The 17,058-nt window shown below is 42.7% G+C and overlaps 1 protein-coding gene across 2 annotated transcripts in view; it reads left to right on the plus strand.

Annotated features, from left to right (window-relative positions):
* Nucleotides 1–15,967, plus strand: part of SCNN1A (sodium channel epithelial 1 subunit alpha) — a 29,043-nt gene extending 13,076 nt beyond the window's left edge. For both annotated transcript variants that reach the window (XM_042455907.1, XM_042455908.1), the window contains exons 5-14: nt 272–459; nt 5,577–5,677; nt 7,341–7,504; nt 9,264–9,362; nt 9,456–9,573; nt 9,855–9,933; nt 10,573–10,630; nt 11,331–11,386; nt 12,099–12,174; nt 14,395–15,967. In XM_042455907.1, the coding sequence (XP_042311841.1) occupies nt 272–459; nt 5,577–5,677; nt 7,341–7,504; nt 9,264–9,362; nt 9,456–9,573; nt 9,855–9,933; nt 10,573–10,630; nt 11,331–11,386; nt 12,099–12,174; nt 14,395–14,715 (1,260 nt within the window). In that variant the 3' untranslated portion in view covers nt 14,716–15,967. The remainder of the gene's footprint in view (nt 1–271; nt 460–5,576; nt 5,678–7,340; nt 7,505–9,263; nt 9,363–9,455; nt 9,574–9,854; nt 9,934–10,572; nt 10,631–11,330; nt 11,387–12,098; nt 12,175–14,394) is intronic.
* Nucleotides 15,968–17,058: the final 1,091 nt, after the last annotated feature.

Consider the following 17,058-nt stretch of genomic DNA (forward strand, 5'->3'; position numbering starts at 1 on the left):
AAAATATGAATAAAATTGCAGTCAAAAGTAGTTCACCATGCTTCCACAGGAAAGATACTATGGATGGCCTCATTCATGTAAGGGGGGAAAGAGTAAGTGAACAGGAAAGACAAATTTGATGTTGAAATCATGGTATTTGTGTGGCTGGGGTGGAATTTGTTCAATTTCCATTTGAGATTTCTATCCACTGTTTCTCCAGTAGCCCAGAATGCCTTCCCTCTGATTTCCTTTCTGTGCTAGGAATGACTAATAGGATTAATCTCCTTTGCAGTGCAATGAAAACAATACAAACTGTTTCCAGCAAATGTACTCTTCAGGTGTGGATGCTGTGCGGGAATGGTACAGTTTTCATTATATCAACATACTGTCAAGGATCCCTGACGCCAAAGCTCGTGACGAGTCTGACTTTGCAAGCTTCATCTATGCCTGCCGTTTCAATGAGGTGACATGCGACCAAGCGTGAGTCCCAAAGCAGCTGCATTTCTTTACTCTAATCTAGTTCCTACAGTGTTCTTTATTTAAAATATACACTCCCAGCTTTTCCATCATTGATCAATAAGGTTATCATATCAATTTAAAACACTTTCTAAAATAGAGACAGTGGTCCAAAACACACTGCAGAAATAATCCAGTTTGAGACCAGTTTGACTGCCCTGGCTCAGTGCTAGGGAATCCTAGGAATTGTTTACTGTTGCACCAGAGCTCTGTGACAGAGAAGGCTACATGTCTCACAAAACTACAGTTCCCAGAATTCCCTAGCATTGAGCCAAAGAGGTATCAAAAGGGAATTGTACTTTGGGTTGTGTGGTGTAACAGCATTATTTTCCCAAAGGGTAATTTGAGGGTTTGGGCATGATCTTTATTCCTAGTGACCCAAACAGAAACCTCTGAATTAGAAATGAAATTGGGGGGTGGGAGGTGCAACATAGTGCTAAAGCTGGGGGAGGAGTAACCACCTCATGCTACCACCTAGAACCACACTTCTAAGGTCTTTGCAGATTCCTAGGCAAAGAGCACGCAAGGGTATATCTTTTAGCACTAGGTCTCAATATGACACAAGTTCAGCTCTTCCTCCAACCTGTGGACCAAACTCCCAGGGTGATGGAATGGCACCTGTTTCCCCCAGCCCCCCGTCTCTCTGTGTTCAGCAGGTCTTCCAGTGGTTGCCCTGGGTCTCACTTGGAAGGACCTACATTCATGCAGCTGTTTGCAGACAGACACCTATTTTGCTCTTCTGCTGCACTACCACAGTCTGGGTGGTGCCTACACATGCGATTCCATTATCTGCTGAACATGTGTTCAGGCAACACATGGAACACTCTTGCGAAGGAGGAGTTAAGGGTCCCCCCCCCTCCCAGTAGTTTCTTTCAAATTTGGAATCCAGGCATGAACCTCATTCTTTTCAGCTCTGCTAAGGTGTGTCCCTGCAAGGTGATTTCATTCTGTAATGTGCTCCAATATATGTCTTGTGGTTGAGGAGCCTACAAAAATGTAACATATCCGGACCTGATTATGTACTCTGTGGATGGCTTTTTAACAAGACATGCATTACATTATTAATCATTAACTTTCTAAAGGCTAAAAGAGCAATGAGGAGATGCCTCTGTCACACATATACATATACAGTGGCCTGATCCCTATTGATAATCCCAACTAGAGTGCACTGATCCAATCAGTTGATGAACTGTGGGTCAAAAGTTGTGGAAATCCCGCTAATACAATGGGTCCACTCTGCTTGTACTAACGCTAGGAGTCAGACTGTACATACAGCATACTTGTCTTTTTATGAAGGTGAAACATCTCAGTGAAGAAGGTCCTCCTTCTAGCTGCCACTCAGTTCTGTTCAGACAATGGCAGCAAGCAGAGGAATGAGCCTAGAGATCATCTCAGAGCATAGGAAACATTCCCTCAGATATGGGAGATGTTCCTTCAGGTGCCCTGGTTGTGAGCCATGGAATTAGTTTGAATTGTGCCACAAATGAGTCGGCGAAGCTCTTCTGAGATATATTCCCTGGCTGGTTGTCTTGCACTTGCATTTTTTTTTCCAACAGAGGTTTCCAAGTAGACTTCAGAAAAGGCAACTTCACATACAACACAATGAAGTAGTTGAACTAAGAAGCTACCAAAGCACAAGTTAACTGATGAAATAATACAGGCTGGCATCCTGTTAGTGACCTACGATGGCACAAGTCCAACTTAAGTCATTGTAAACCAGTTTTCTTTAGTTATTGTAGCAGAAAGATGGAAGTAGAAAAAGAGGAAGACCACACGCTAGTTGGATAGACTGTTTTGGGGAGGATACAAGCATGAATTTACAGAATAGATCATGTAAGTATAGGGATCGGACATTTCTCACCCACAGGGTTGCCATGGATCATGGTCAATTTGAAGGCAGTTAACAACAACAGAGATCAGAATTCTGTTTCATTGCATAACAAAAATCATTCCCAAAATCCACCTTTTCAGCGTGTAGCCGCCCCCCCCCCACAAAAAAAACAACCAGCCATTTCCATGTCATTGAGAACAAGGGAATAGCAGAGATGTGCCTGGCTATTGTCTTAGTGGAGACATTGCAAAATGTGATGGGTGGAGAACACATTTCAAGCCACTTCCCTCTTTTAACTTTATTCATAAGGTGTGGGTTTTTAGTTCTAGATTAATTGCTTAGAACATGGATACTAAATTAATAAAAGCACTTGAGTGAATTTTTACAACTCTTTTTTCTTCTTGTCCTTTCCACCAACTTCATCAGGGCCCTTTATTAAAATTCTCACTAGGCATACATTTGCTTCCTTTTATTTATTTATTACCATTCACTTTTTATCTTTTTCTAGTTCTATTCTGGTGATGTGTTTTTATATTAATTGGAATGTATTTAAACATGAGGACAGGGAATGAACGGTGGTTTCCTAGTAAGGGCCCCAAGAATCATTTGTGTGTTAAGCTGTTCCAGTTCCACTTTGTGTGTTTCTGGTGATTGCAGCCATGTTGGTGAACATTCCCCTCCCTCCAAAAGAGAAGCTGAAGTTATCCCCTTAATAAGGAGTCCCTTCCAAAATGGAGAGTGCCCCATGGCTACATGAAGAGAACTCTGCTGTGAGAGGACTGCAGGCGTCTAGGGTTGCCAGAGAAACTAAAGCCGGCCCTATACCTTTAATGGTTGTACATAATGATGTGTGTGACATGCAACACCTGCAGAATTCCCCCTTCTATGCAAGCGTAAAGTACAGGAGCCCTCTCCATTTTCACTCTGGCAACCCACCATGACCCACACACAGCCCAATACCCATAAACTCAGGCATGTTGCAAGGAGCTGAACACCAGCTTCCTCCTTTCCATGTTTGCTGCAACCAGGCAAGCAGCAAAACAGGAGTTTATCAGTCCTAGGGACTGTTTGCTTTGGTGATAAGGCAACCATGGCAATTAACAGGAGCTTGCTATGTTGATTGAAGTCCTTGTCCATGGAAATATCCTTCTCCGCCCCCCACTGAATCTTTCTGGTTTGGTCAGACGGTATCCAGGCAACCCTAATCGTTTCCAGAAGTGTTTGCAATTGCTGACAATTAACCTTCCCCTGCCCTTTCTTTCACTACTTGTGTACATCTTTCTCCCCCAGCCCCCCTGCTGCTGACACTGAGCTTCTCACAAGTTCTTGAATCTGTGTGAATGCCATGTATTGTTTCTCGGCATTGCATTTAAGCCATCGATTTGCACCTGATGCTATGGACTCTTTATTTACAGTGTAGACACGCTTGTGGAAGGTCACCTCCGCAGCACCATCCCTTTTATATCTTTTCATACTCCATTTGGAAGCTCTTGCTCCTCCTAAGATCATGATGCTCTCTGTCCTTTCCTTGATAAACTGTTCTGTTACAGCAGCCCTCTCAACCAGTGCCTTTAAGAGTGCTGGGCTACAGTTCCCATTATTCCCATCAAACATGACCACAGTAGCATCTTAGAAGCAGAGAGCATGGAAGCCTGTTTACGTTCATCATGGGTATAGATGTTAAGCCTAGCTAAAAAACTCTGAGCTGTCTCAACACTTTTCTTCAGGTAGAATGTAGACCAGGCCGGCTCATCCATTAGGTGAACTAGGCAGCCTCCTAGGGCGGCAAAATTAGGGGCAACTTGGTGGCTTTTTTGTACAATTTTTTGGCTTTTTGACTATTCTCAGACAGTTAGATGAAGACTGTAACCTAGTTTATGTCATATTTAGCTTTAACAAGTGAACAGCGGAAATCAAGGGGTGAAAAAAATTATGAGGGGTTCAGGGGGTGCCTAAATTTCCACGCCTAGGGTGGCCAAATACCTAGAGCCGGTCCTGATGTGACATAGAAAAAAAGTGTGAACAGGTGAGGAAAGTATAAGTGTTTCTGCTTGGCTTTAAAAACACAAATCACTAAATCTGCTTGCAATAGCCGAAGGCAGAATGGAGGAAATGTTACACACTATCAGCCTGCACCAATGCAAGGCATCTCTGCAGGACTGAATAAAAGCCAGAACTGCTTTAACCTAACTACATTTGTGCATGTTCTTCAAATCAATTTAAGGTTACAAGCTATAGAACTGGGCCTTTCATCACAACCACCATACGCTTTCCCCTCTCAACTCATTGGAGCCTTAAGAGCCAATGTGGCAGAAAATCTCTGACGCTCAAAACCTTTCTCACCACTAGATGTGCTTTTAATTGGTTCATTAAGCAAGGGTGGGTTGGAAGGACTGCATAGTCTCCCCCATAAGTGAGTGATGAGTCCTTTCTACGAACCGCCCATAGCCACTAGGGTCCTCTGCTTCTCCACTAGGGGGGAAACAAACAGTGCTGCTAACTAGTGCATTACTAAAAGGGTGAGGGGATGAGGACCACACTGGTGACCCTAAGATGGGTGACACCACTGCTGCTCAAATATCTCCTTTTTGGCAAGAATGGGTGTGACATTCACTGTGTCCCATTAAGGATGAAGAGTGGGGATGGTGGGTGAACTCAGTGGAGGAAAAAAAAGGACTCAAGTTTTTAAAAAAAAAAAATTAAAGAACTGAATATATATATATATATCTTAATTAATTTCTTTTCAACATCACCTTTTACCAATTTTTCATTTTACAACCCATATCATTATCCACTGTAAAATACTTGAGGCTGAGTGTATGACTAGTACTTTAAAAGTATACATTTTCTTTTTGCAACTAATTACTATTAACCATAACATCATGATTGCAGGTATTATGATTAAGTAACAAGTACAAAAAACTTTGCTAAATATCTATATGGCGTGGATGGGAAAGAGGTCATGAGGGGGGTGACGCCAACCCTAGGATGCCACTGCTTCTAACTTTAAGGTGCTTCTAGTCCAGCCCTTTGGAACTGGGGATGCTGCACCTCTTTTGCAATTGCAAGGCTTCCTTGTTTATAATTAAACCCACAAAGGAACCCACAAAAAGCATGATTCCCTCCCCTTCAGTATAGGACCTTTACTGCTGCTGACAGTTATTCTAGTGAGCCAACACAACTGCTCACATTTCCTTCCAGAACTGAATAACTGAGTTTAACCATAACCCTTTTGTGTCTGTTCTTTCAGGAACTACACACACTTCCATCACCCCATTTATGGGAACTGTTATACATTCAATGACAACAGTAGCACCCTCTGGATGTCTTCCCTGCCTGGGATCAATAACGGTGAGCAGGTGTATGTGTACAGATGGATGTCACAAGTGACTGCTTGGGCCCTATCATTGCCTTCCCCTTTCCATATGAAACAAGACTAGTAGCTAACAGGTGCAAAAGGATAGGTTTCAGAAAGAAAGCACTGCTTCTTTTTGTTTCCTGTGATACACGTTTTTTGTTGTTGTTATGTGCCTTTAAATCCTTTCCAACTTAAGGTGGCCCTAAGGCGACCCTATCATGGTGTTTTCCCAGGGGGTTGCCATTGCCATCCTGAGGGTGAGAAAGTGTGACTTGCCTAAGGCCACTCAGTATGTTTCCATGGCCGAGCTGGGATTTGAACCCCAGTCTCCAGAGTCATAGTCCAACACAATATACTCTGCAGCATTTTGCCTAACCGAACAAGAGCCCCTTTTCACCTAGACTTAGTTCACATAAAAAGCACACAAATGCTTTCCCACAGGAATAAATTCCTGCACATCGGCAAGAAATGCAAAGTTCTTAGGGTACTAACTCTTAGGGTACTTCCAGAATAGGCTTTTATTGTGCAATTTGCCTGCCTCAATTTAGAGTATTAAAGTGGGTCCAAATATCACCACCCTCCCATCATACCTCTTCTTCCATAATTTCTTCCACAAATAATTGGAGGGGTCAGGGGGGGAAAAGGAATACTGCATAAGGGCTTGCACCCTTAGTTTTCTAAATGCAGGTAGCTTATTGTTCAGTCCCTAAGATTCTCAGGCCTTATTTCCACTTACAATTTGGTGCCTGATCCAAATAGATAAATCGGCGCAAAAATAGTTCCTGGTTCCCACTATGTTTGCACCGATTCTACCAATTCGGATCAGGCACCTTGGCCTCTCCTGGCCCCGACTGTCCCCGACCCAGCCTCCTTACCTGATTCTTCTGGCCTCCTTCAGCCTCTAACCAGTTCCCCCAGCTTCCCTGTAGCCTCCTTCTGTTCCCTGTGGCTGGGGAAGCTTGCAGAGAAGCGTCTCTGGCTTCTCTGCAACCTCCATCCCAGCTTCTCCCAACCTTTTTCCGTTCCCCGCGCCTGGGGAAGGCAGTTGCAGGAAGGTTGAATAGAAGCCAGTGGCCCAGGTACAGAGAGGCAGGGAAGCTGGTGACGGGGAGATGGCCGGGGCCATTGCGGCTCTCCCCCCCGTCACTGGCGACAGAATCGAATCCACCCGCCTAGTTCCCACTTGGGCTGGGGCAGATTCAAATCCACCTGTGGTTCCCACTGAGATGAATCGATTCATTTGAGAATAAATCATCAATTCATCCCCAAAAACACCCCTTTAACCCAGCGTCTTTCTGACACAAGTTAAATGGGTAAAAAACATGCCCCCTTTCCAAATTGCTTCAATGATTCGAATTAAGTGGGAAGCATGATGTTTTAAACCGGATCATTTCAAATCACGATTCAGTTTAAACCATAGTGGGAACAACCCCTCAGTCCCACAAGTTTTGTTTTCATGGATAAATCTATCCAAGTCTCTGGGAAATCACAATGGCCTAACATGTCCTAGCCACCAGACATTCATCAAACTCTTTTTCTCAACCCTCCTCTAATCTTGAGTTTGCCTGACCCACCTTGCTCCCACAGCCATCTCCTGCCCTGTTTTCCTTTCCAGCTAAGCCTGGCCATGATCTTCCTTGCTCTTTGTCTCCACAGGCCTCTCTCTTGTTGTTCGCACAGAACAAAATGACTTTATTCCACTGCTCTCCACTGTGACAGGCGCCCGCGTGATGGTCCACAATCAGAATGAGCCAGCTTTCATGGATGAGGGAGGCTTTAATGTGCGCCCTGGTATAGAAACATCTATTAGTATGAAAAAGGTGAGAGTGAAAAGAAGATGAGAGACAGTTGAGACTAAGGAGGGGACAGCAGACAGCTACAATAAAACTGCTTGGGTCACTCTTATTTACCCCAGAGTTTAATATCTGAATTCATATTATCACAGGGAAAAAATAATTTGGGTTATTTAAAAAGTTTCCTAAAAATACCTCATGAAAAGAAAAAGACAGTAACCTGAATTCTTACTATGACAAATCTACCACTGTCTGTCTGTCTGGTACAACCATGGGTCTGCACAACATACTCTATGCCAAAGCTAAAAGTTGAGCTATAGAATACCTGAATTGACCATTAGTATCTGCCTATAATGTATAAACTAGTCATGTACTTTCTCCCGAACCTATAAACTATGTTTTTTGTTGTTGTGTGCATTCAAGTTGTTTCCAACTTATGGTGACCCTAAGGCAAGCCTATCATTGGGTTTTCTTGGAAAGTTTCATTGGAGGGGGTTTGCTATTGCCTTCCCTGAGGCTGAGAGAGTGCAACTTGCCCAAGGTCTTCCAATGGGTTTCATGCCCAAGCTGGGAATCAAATCCTGGTCTCCACAGCCATAGTTATACACTCAAATCATTACACCACACTGTATAGATGCATTATGGAGCTAGAACAGGCCTCAACTGTCATGATCATTCCTTGTTAGCCTAACACAGGGGTAGGCAACCTGCGGCCCGCGGGCCGGATGCGGCCCGGCAAGGCCTTGGGACAGGCCCCAGCCTGGTACTGCTGCCAATTGCTGCTGGAGCCTTTGGCCTCTCGCGTGAGGGCGTGGGGCTTTGGCCTATCAGGAGGAGGCAGGCAAGGGGGGGCAAGCGGCGGGCAAGGGGGGCAATTGTCTATAGAAGCCTCAGAAACATGCATTTATATTAACATATTTTTAAAAATCAGCACTTTTTTTGCATGTCCTCCATTTATTTTTTTAAAAGTGTCCTCCATTTGAAAATTTTGTCCCACATTTGCCCCGATTTATTTATTTATTTGTTTGTTTAAGAATTATTTAATTATTTATTTTTTTGCTTCGGCCCCCCCAGTTGTCTGAGGGACAGCAACCCGGCCCCCGGCTCAAAAAGGTTGCCTACCCCTGGCCTAACATTTTCACCAGATTATCATGAGAATTACCTTGGGAGATGGCAAATGTGTTTGTTTTCTATGTTAATACATTTAAGACAGTTAAGACAATAACCCTCTACCCCACCTGCCCAGAGCACCAGCATAACTCCCCCTATCCACTACCTCTACACCCAGCATGCCACCACTATGCCAACCACATTGTCTTCATAGCAGGCTATTCACTGCCAGCCAAGGCCCTCATTTTCGCATTGAAGCATTCCAGCAGTTTCCCTGCCCCAGACACTGGCAGACAGCAGAACCAGGACAGAAACCATGCATTGGAGCCAGCAAACACCAGCTGCAACTGAATATTATACGGTCATAAAGCACAGAAAAGCTCGAAGTCTGTCTTTGTGGCTTATTGCTAACGTCACGTCTAGCCAGTCCAAAGACATCATGGCAACTACCGATACCAGTATTTCTTTCTGCCCCTTCCAAGGGTTCAGGAATAACCAACAGCAATGCAATCTTGTGGCAAGTCCCCATGTCAACACAATTCCTAGTTCAAGCTGGAGACACCATATTTAGTATGGGAGGAGGAAAAGTGAAGACAAGATGACCCCAGGGATAGATGGAAACAAAAGGGTCAGGACAAAATTGTATTGATTTGCCATGTTACATATTGACTGGCAGGAAACAACAAACCGCCTTGGAGGCACTTACAGCGACTGCACAGAAAATGGGAGTGATGTGCCGGTGAAGAATCTCTACTCATCCCGTTACACTGAGCAGGTACCATCACTACACACCTGCTAACATGAATTTGCCAGGGGAATGTCAATATTGCAAAGCAATCAACTTTTTCCTCTTCCGCCTTACTTCTAGGTCTGCATTCGTTCTTGTTTTCAGAACAGCATGGTTGAAAGGTGCGGATGTGGCCACTACTTCTATCCTTTGCCTCCTGGAGCAGTTTACTGTGACTACACTAAACACACAGCCTGGGGTAAGTACAAACCAAAGGCTGCATACCCTATCCCCCTAGAATATAGGTAAGGAAACTGTACGTTTTTATTGTTTATTTGGAGTATTTATTTATCCTTCCAGGTGTAGTTGGACTGCAACTCCCAGCATTCTTCACCATGTGCTGTGACATGCAATCCAACATCTGAAGGCCTACACAATTTCCCTTAGTCTAAATGTTTACCCTTAGTCTAAAAGTTCTGATCACATGCACACATTGCGCGTAATGAACATTAATCAACATTTCTTTTGCTTCCTACTAAGGGTACTGTTATTACACACTCCAGGCTGAATTTAAAGCAAACTTTCTGGGCTGTTTCACAAAATGTCGGAAACCTTGCAAGTAAGTAGGCTTCAAAACTTGTGGAGTTGCATTCCTAGACCTGGTCAAATACCAAAGAGTATTTGGCAATAGAAAACTTTCTGTGAAATGAAGAAAAACAGGGTTTGAACCTGGCACACCATTCTCGGCTAGCCTCCCAAATTTTATTGCAGGAGTGAGTTTCCAAGTTGAAGAGTTTACTAGCATCCCAGTAATGCAAAGTGGGAAGGGTGTCTTCAGTGACCCTTTTGGTGAGCCATCACTGTATTTCCCAAATGCAACAAACATGTTGTGAACCACAAAATTCCTGTACTAGAAAATGATCATGCCACAGTTGTCCTGAATCTTTATTTTTGACTTACAACATGATGTAGTGGTTTGACTGAGGGACTTGGACTCAACTCAGCCCCAGAAACTCACTGGGTGACTTTGGGCAAACCACTCATTTCCACTCCAAGAGGAAATCAATGGCAAACCTCTTCTGGATAAATCTTGCCACAAAAAAAACCCTAGGACAGAGTTGCCATAAGTCAACTTGAAGGCACATAACATATTACACAAAGTGAGATCATTTTAGTCATAAGGCCCTTCATGGTGAACTCTGGATGTAAAAGTCTTGATGCAAATTTTCCTCTGAATCTCTCATCTGCAATTCTTCAGGGTGACAGAGTATCAGCTGTCAGCTGGCTATTCGCGCTGGCCTTCTGCTGCATCTGAGGTAAGCTGTTTTTAAGTACTGTTTTTATTTTGATGCTTTTAATTGTTTTAAAACTTTTACTATAAAGTTTTTAAAAATATTTTTATTTGTAACCACCTTGAGTCCCTTTCTGAGAGAAAGGCGACATAAACATAGAATAAATAAGTTGCATTTCTGACTGCATATCCTAGTCTAAGTATGATCCAAAACACAATGCAGAAATAATCCAGTTTGAGACCACTTTAACTGCTCTGGCTCAATACTAGGGAATTCTAGGCACTAGCCATCTCTACCAGAGAGCTCTGGTGCCACAACTACAATTCCTAGGATTCCCTACCACTGAGCCAGGTCAATTAAAGCGGTCTCAATCTGGATTATTTTTGCAGTGTGTTTTGGAACCACAATGCCAGTTTCTAAAATGACAGAAACCTATGTCTTAAATGCATTGGCAAGAAAAGTCACTTGCAGCTGGTGACTTGGAGCACAAGAAGGGAAAGGAGTCAAGTTCTTCCTTTCCAGAATGACTTTTCATTTATGAAAAAAGAAAAACTGCTAGGGATCAGGAACATCCATTCATGTATAAGAGTGGCTTTTCATGTATATAAAAAAGAAAAATGCTAGGGATCAGCAACATGCATTCAAGTATAACAGGTATTTTGCTCCTGGATTGTTTATGCTGCCCTCCCACTTTAAAAATGTGTACATGTACTGTTCCTTCCAGGCCTGGGTGTTTCACATGCTGTCTCTGCAGAATAAGTACAACATCACATCCAAGAGGTAAGAGCACCACCTAGAGCCAAAAAGTAAGAATTCAATACAAAAGATTAAACCCAACCTGGGGAACAAAGGCTGCATCTGCAGTGCAGAAATAATCTAGTTTAACACCACTTTAACTGCCATGGCTCAATGCTATGGAATTCTGGGAAGTGCTGCAACAAACTTGAATTCCACTGAGCCATGGCAGTTAAAGTGGTGTCAAACCAGATTATTTCTGCACTGCACATGCATCACAGATGTAAAGACTGGATCAGAATGGGTAATATACTGTAGCATGGAAGACATAATTTCACACCTATTCTTGTGATAAACCACAATGTGTCAGATGGGATTACAAGATCAAGGAAGAAAATGCTCGGGGCCAGGTTTAAGTTTGATTGTTCGAATTAAATGTGTGCTTCCCGGATATACGGAAGGAATTTCTGGTGCAGAAAGCAAGACAACTATCTACTTCCCCCTAAAATATTGCAAATTACTTTTATCAGCAACAACACATTATTGCTCAAGAGTGGTAGCTTGTAGGTTTCAAGAGCAGGTGCAATATGAATTCTTAAGTTTCTGAACCGACCCTCGTTATTTTCAATTTTTTGTTAATGCATTATAGAAGGATGTTTAAGATCGTTAGAATACCATATATCAGATTAAATAATGGTTAGAAATATCTTGGAATCACAATGTAGGCCTAAATCCACGCAACCTTTTTTATTGGCAGGAATGGAATTGCTAAGGTGAATATATTTTTCGAGCAGTGGAATTATAAAAGCAACGGAGAGTCGCCAGCTTTTACAGTACGTATTCCATTCACACATACCACCAATTGCTAACTTCGTAAAACACTGCTCCTGTATCATCCTTCATGGAGCGGCTCATCATTTCTGCATGTTGAGGGGCCACCTTCCCTAAAGCAACAGAGTTATTTTTATCCAACAACAAAATGCACTCATCATTGAAAACAAAACATGCACACTTGCCTTTTTAAAGCAGATCCAGTCTTCTGCAAGTCTCTGACAATGCAATTCTGGTTTAAAGCAAAACATGCAGCCGCCCCTCCACATTTGCAACTTTGACTTTTGTGGATTTATTTGCAGTTTGGATTAATACATTCTCTCTAGGAATCTTTAGGTCCTCCAGGGCAACACTGCTGGAAATTGACCACAGAGTTGCACTGGAGGACTTGGAGATTACTAGAGAAAACACTTCCCTAACCATTTGTAGGTCCTCTAGCGTGATTCTGTGATCACCTTCTGCCAGATGTTGACCACAGAGTTGCACTGGAGAACCTGCAGATTCCTAGATTGGTGTTCTTTTAGGTGAAAGGAAGTTTTTTATTTACTGTATTTCCACATGCACAGGGGCCCTTCACCCCTAACCCTAGCAAATGTGGAGTGATCACTGTATGCACACATTTCATTTTTCAAGGAAATCGTGCTTGGTTGTGGTGGCAGCAGAGAAGCCTCCTGTAGGCTATATCCTGAGTGATGGGAGCCTTTCTAGAAAGTCACTTTCTGGAACTACATGCCGTATATACTCAACTATAAGTCAACCTCATGTATAAAGTCAAGGTCAGGTTTTGGGGCTAAAATGGATTTTGATATGACCCATGTATAAGTCAAGGCTAAAACAAAAGGATCTATAGGATGAAACAAAGGAATATGATGCCAAAGAACTTAACAAAATTCCAGCAGACGTAACTGTCTGTGCTCCCACTAAAGCAGTGGTTCCCAACCTGTGGGTCGGGACCCCTTTGGGGGTCAAATGACCCTTTCATGGGGGTCACCTAAGACCACTGGAAAGCACCTAGTTATGAAGTAGCAACGAAAATAATTTCATGGGTTTGGGTCACCACAACATGAGGAACTGTATTAAGGGGGTCACAGCATTAGGAAGGTTGGGAACCACTGCACTAAAGGCTGGATGGGTAAGTAAGCAGTGGGGGGGGGGGGTCAGTGCTTTCAGGACTGATTATACTTTTGCCTTTCACCAAGGGCTGGTTTCCTTTTTATAAGAGTTATAGTACTTACATTGACCTGTGCATAAGCTGACTCAGATTTTTTGGGTCAGTTTTTTGACTAAAATTTCTGGACTTATCCATGAGTACATACAGTAAGTTTAGTTTTTAAAAATGTGCTTTGTTGCACAGGCAGCAAGAACACTGCAGCTGGAAGAGTTGTTTAGAATGCAGTGGTCAGCATCTCTTGGGCAACTGGAAAAAGATCTTGATGCCTTCACTAATTTCTGAAGCATACAGCTTTGTCACCTCCCTCCCTATCTGCTAGAACAATCTCCAGTGAAGAATAAGTTCACTCTAGTCTCTAGAGAAACATTCCACTTTCCATCCAGAACAGGGGGCTCCGAACATCTGTAAAAGGCCATTCTGAGTGGAGTGAGAAATTAACACTATGCATGGGTGCTAACGGTGGAATGGATCCCAATTTTCCCTTGTTCAAATTTTGATGGCAATGTTAACTGTTCCCTGAATATGGCATACGTTCACACGTTTTCAGCAAATATTTGACAATAATGCTAGCATTTAACATGCAAAGATTGTGCTTCCTCCATTTGTGGTATGCCACAGCCAATTGACTACTTGCCACCAATATGTCCTGCATTACAATTTAGTAAAGTTGCAGTTGTACCATTCAACAAATCAAGACAGGATTGTCAAAATCTGATAGCAATTTCAATTCTGAAACACAAGTGTTCCGTTTGGGATCAAATATGAGCATAAAATAGGAATTCCAGGATTTTACTTAAACTCCAACTGTTGGCTTTTGAGGGGGAAAGAGCAGTAATTTCTGTAATTTCCTACTACGGGTATTCTGCATATTGTACTCCCTCATAGAACAGACACTACAAGGTTAGCCTACAGCAGTGGGCAGACAGCTGACAATCTGAGTCCCAAAGCAAAGAAGGGATGCTTCACCGTTCCTATTTACACTCCATTATCTAGTAAGAATGTTTCTAAAACAACAATTTTTTAAAATTATTCTTTGATCTTCCTTGTTTAGGTGGTGACACTGCTTTCACAGTTGGGGAATCAGTGGAGTCTCTGGTTCGGGTCATCTGTCCTCTCAGTAGTAGAACTTGCTGAACTGATTTTGGATTTTATTGCTCTCACCTGCATTCTGGCTTTCCACTGGTTGAAAATGAATCAATCATCTGACCTTCATGCTCCCAACAGCAACACCGCCAGTACATTTCACAATGTACAGCCTACTCCCAACACCTCACCACATGTCTCTGTGGCTGACAATGTTACTACACTGCCATCCTACAAGAGCCTGGAATCACTAGCCCTACACAGGGTTTCCTTCCAGCGGACAGAGTGAGGTCTGGACCAAGACGGCTTGCAGCTCCACAAAAATACATTAATGCTGACAGGACCTCAAGTCATGGAATCAGCTGACAAGCCGTACTTTCTGACCACCAACAAAGACGATTCAATGTCTTTTGTAAAGGTTGTAGGCAGTATGGCGTTCTAGCACAAACACCATCTGGGCATCTCTGTTCTTTGCCTGTACTGTATGCAACCCCCTGCAGTGGAAAGATGACAAGGAGAATGCAAAGACACACTGCAATTCCCATATACTTACCATAGCAGAGCAAACAAGTCCAGGGAAATCCCAGAAGTATTCCCTTACGTTTGAAACCACAGCACCATCTCACTCCCACTGCAAAGGCCACCATAGAGCTTGTGGGGCCAGGAAGGCAGTATTAAAAGAACTACACCACAATAGCAATATTAAATGTTTATGGAGCTGGTTTTAAAAACTCATATTAAATACCTGACACTTAATAGTGAAGTGAATCTCTAGTGAAGGAGGTACTCTACCTCAGCTATCCAAAAATTTATGGAGGACTTGTTTCAACACCCTCCTTTGACACAACCTCATGGTTTATATCTCTCCTTCAAGGTCATCCAGTTGGCTTACAAGGCCCTCATGTTGTTATCCTCACAGCAAGCCTGGGTTAGTCTGAAAGGTGTCCTCGTAAGCATCATGGTTGAGGGGACTTTTAACATGGACCACTTCAATCATACCAACACCTTTCATATTCATGTTAACAGTACAGTGGGCCCTTGTTATACACTGGGGTTTGGTTCCAAGATCCCCCATGAGTAACAAAAGCCGTGGATTCTCACGTCCCACTAAATATGACATCGCAAAGTGGTGTCCCTTAAAAAATGGAAATTCAAGGTTTGATATCTGAAATTTATACTATTTTTGAACATTTTCAAACCGTGGATGCTTGAATCTGTGTATAAAAAATCCGTGTATAAGGAGGGCCAACTGTATTCTCTTACAATGCTTACAACCCTCATGAGTACACTTACCTGGATGTGATCCCCACAACCAAGCTCTGTAAAGGTGTTTCTATTGGTCTCTCTCAATTTCTCTTTCAGAACATACAAGGTACACACCATACTATCCTTTACACAGGGCTAGATCCAGCCATGTCACAGCCCTCAAGGACTTTAGCTAGGGCTGCATATCTAGCATGGGCTCAGACTCTTTCATACTTGTGCTTTTACCACCAGCGCCAACTCTACAGAGAAATGAACACTGTAGTACTCTTTTCCTAGAGCCCATTAAAAAATTGAAAGAGTAAGTTGTCCCTAAAGGGGCGTCGAAATGAACTTCAGATCTTCTTCTTCGTCTCTAATGATTGTGAGCAGGAGCAAAGTAGTAGCAGAAATAAAAGCAATTTGTTTCTGTTCCAGATGTTACTGCAAGAACCACTTACCTATTCAAGAGTGTGTCCCACCATCTCCAGCTTTTGTTTTTGACCTCCAGAAAAGAAAGTCTTCTGGGAGAACCCCTCTAACTTCAGAAGTTCACTAATTTCAGAAAAAAAACTGGAATCTCACCTCCCCATATAAAAGTACACAGTAATACAGGTTGCAGAGCAAGGAACCAGACTCCATCAGATTGCAGGGCTCTTCTCCCAAGAAAGCTTTCCCACCTTCTAATCTGAATTAACTTTTTCAGATGCTACTGTACTACCTACAACTTGTCAAATCAAGGCAACAGTAATAGTGTTTCATGATGAAATGGCTGGAGTATATTAACAGGACTCCTTTCTCGTTTTGCCATGCATTTCCTACATTTACCCTACCAGATGGAAACCACATATCTTGAGTCTCTGTCACTCCTGTGGTAACACATGCATCTGTGATGGCTGGAGGCTACTGCATACGTATACTGCGATGGATTCTTCTGACAATTCAGATTTCCCAGTAAATCACCATATCTTACATGGTCTTCTGGAGGTGCCTTTATTAGATGTCTGTTAAGTGGCTATATTCCAAGTTGCAAACCATATTCTAGTAGTTCAATACCTGAGCAAGGACAGGTGCCCTCTTCAACATAAATGTGGACGCATACATCATTAACTTATAGCCTGTTATACCATACACTGCAGCTGGAGATGATCATATTGAACTGTTTAATGTATTGTATGACAGTTATGTTTCCAGTGTATCTGTAGCAAAACAAACACTTGCCTTGCAGTTTTAAATCAGTGCAGGACAGGTTGTAGAGAAAATACATACATCATAGAGCAGAGAAAGAAAAACAGCCTTCTGCCACATGATAATTTGGAAGGGCCTTCAGGCAGCAAAGAACATGGGTATTATAAATACACACAATGGCCCTGTTTTAATTTGCACTGTC

Source organism: Sceloporus undulatus, chromosome 2, assembly GCF_019175285.1.
Source record: "Sceloporus undulatus isolate JIND9_A2432 ecotype Alabama chromosome 2, SceUnd_v1.1, whole genome shotgun sequence".
Classification (NCBI taxonomy): domain Eukaryota; kingdom Metazoa; phylum Chordata; class Lepidosauria; order Squamata; family Phrynosomatidae; genus Sceloporus; species Sceloporus undulatus.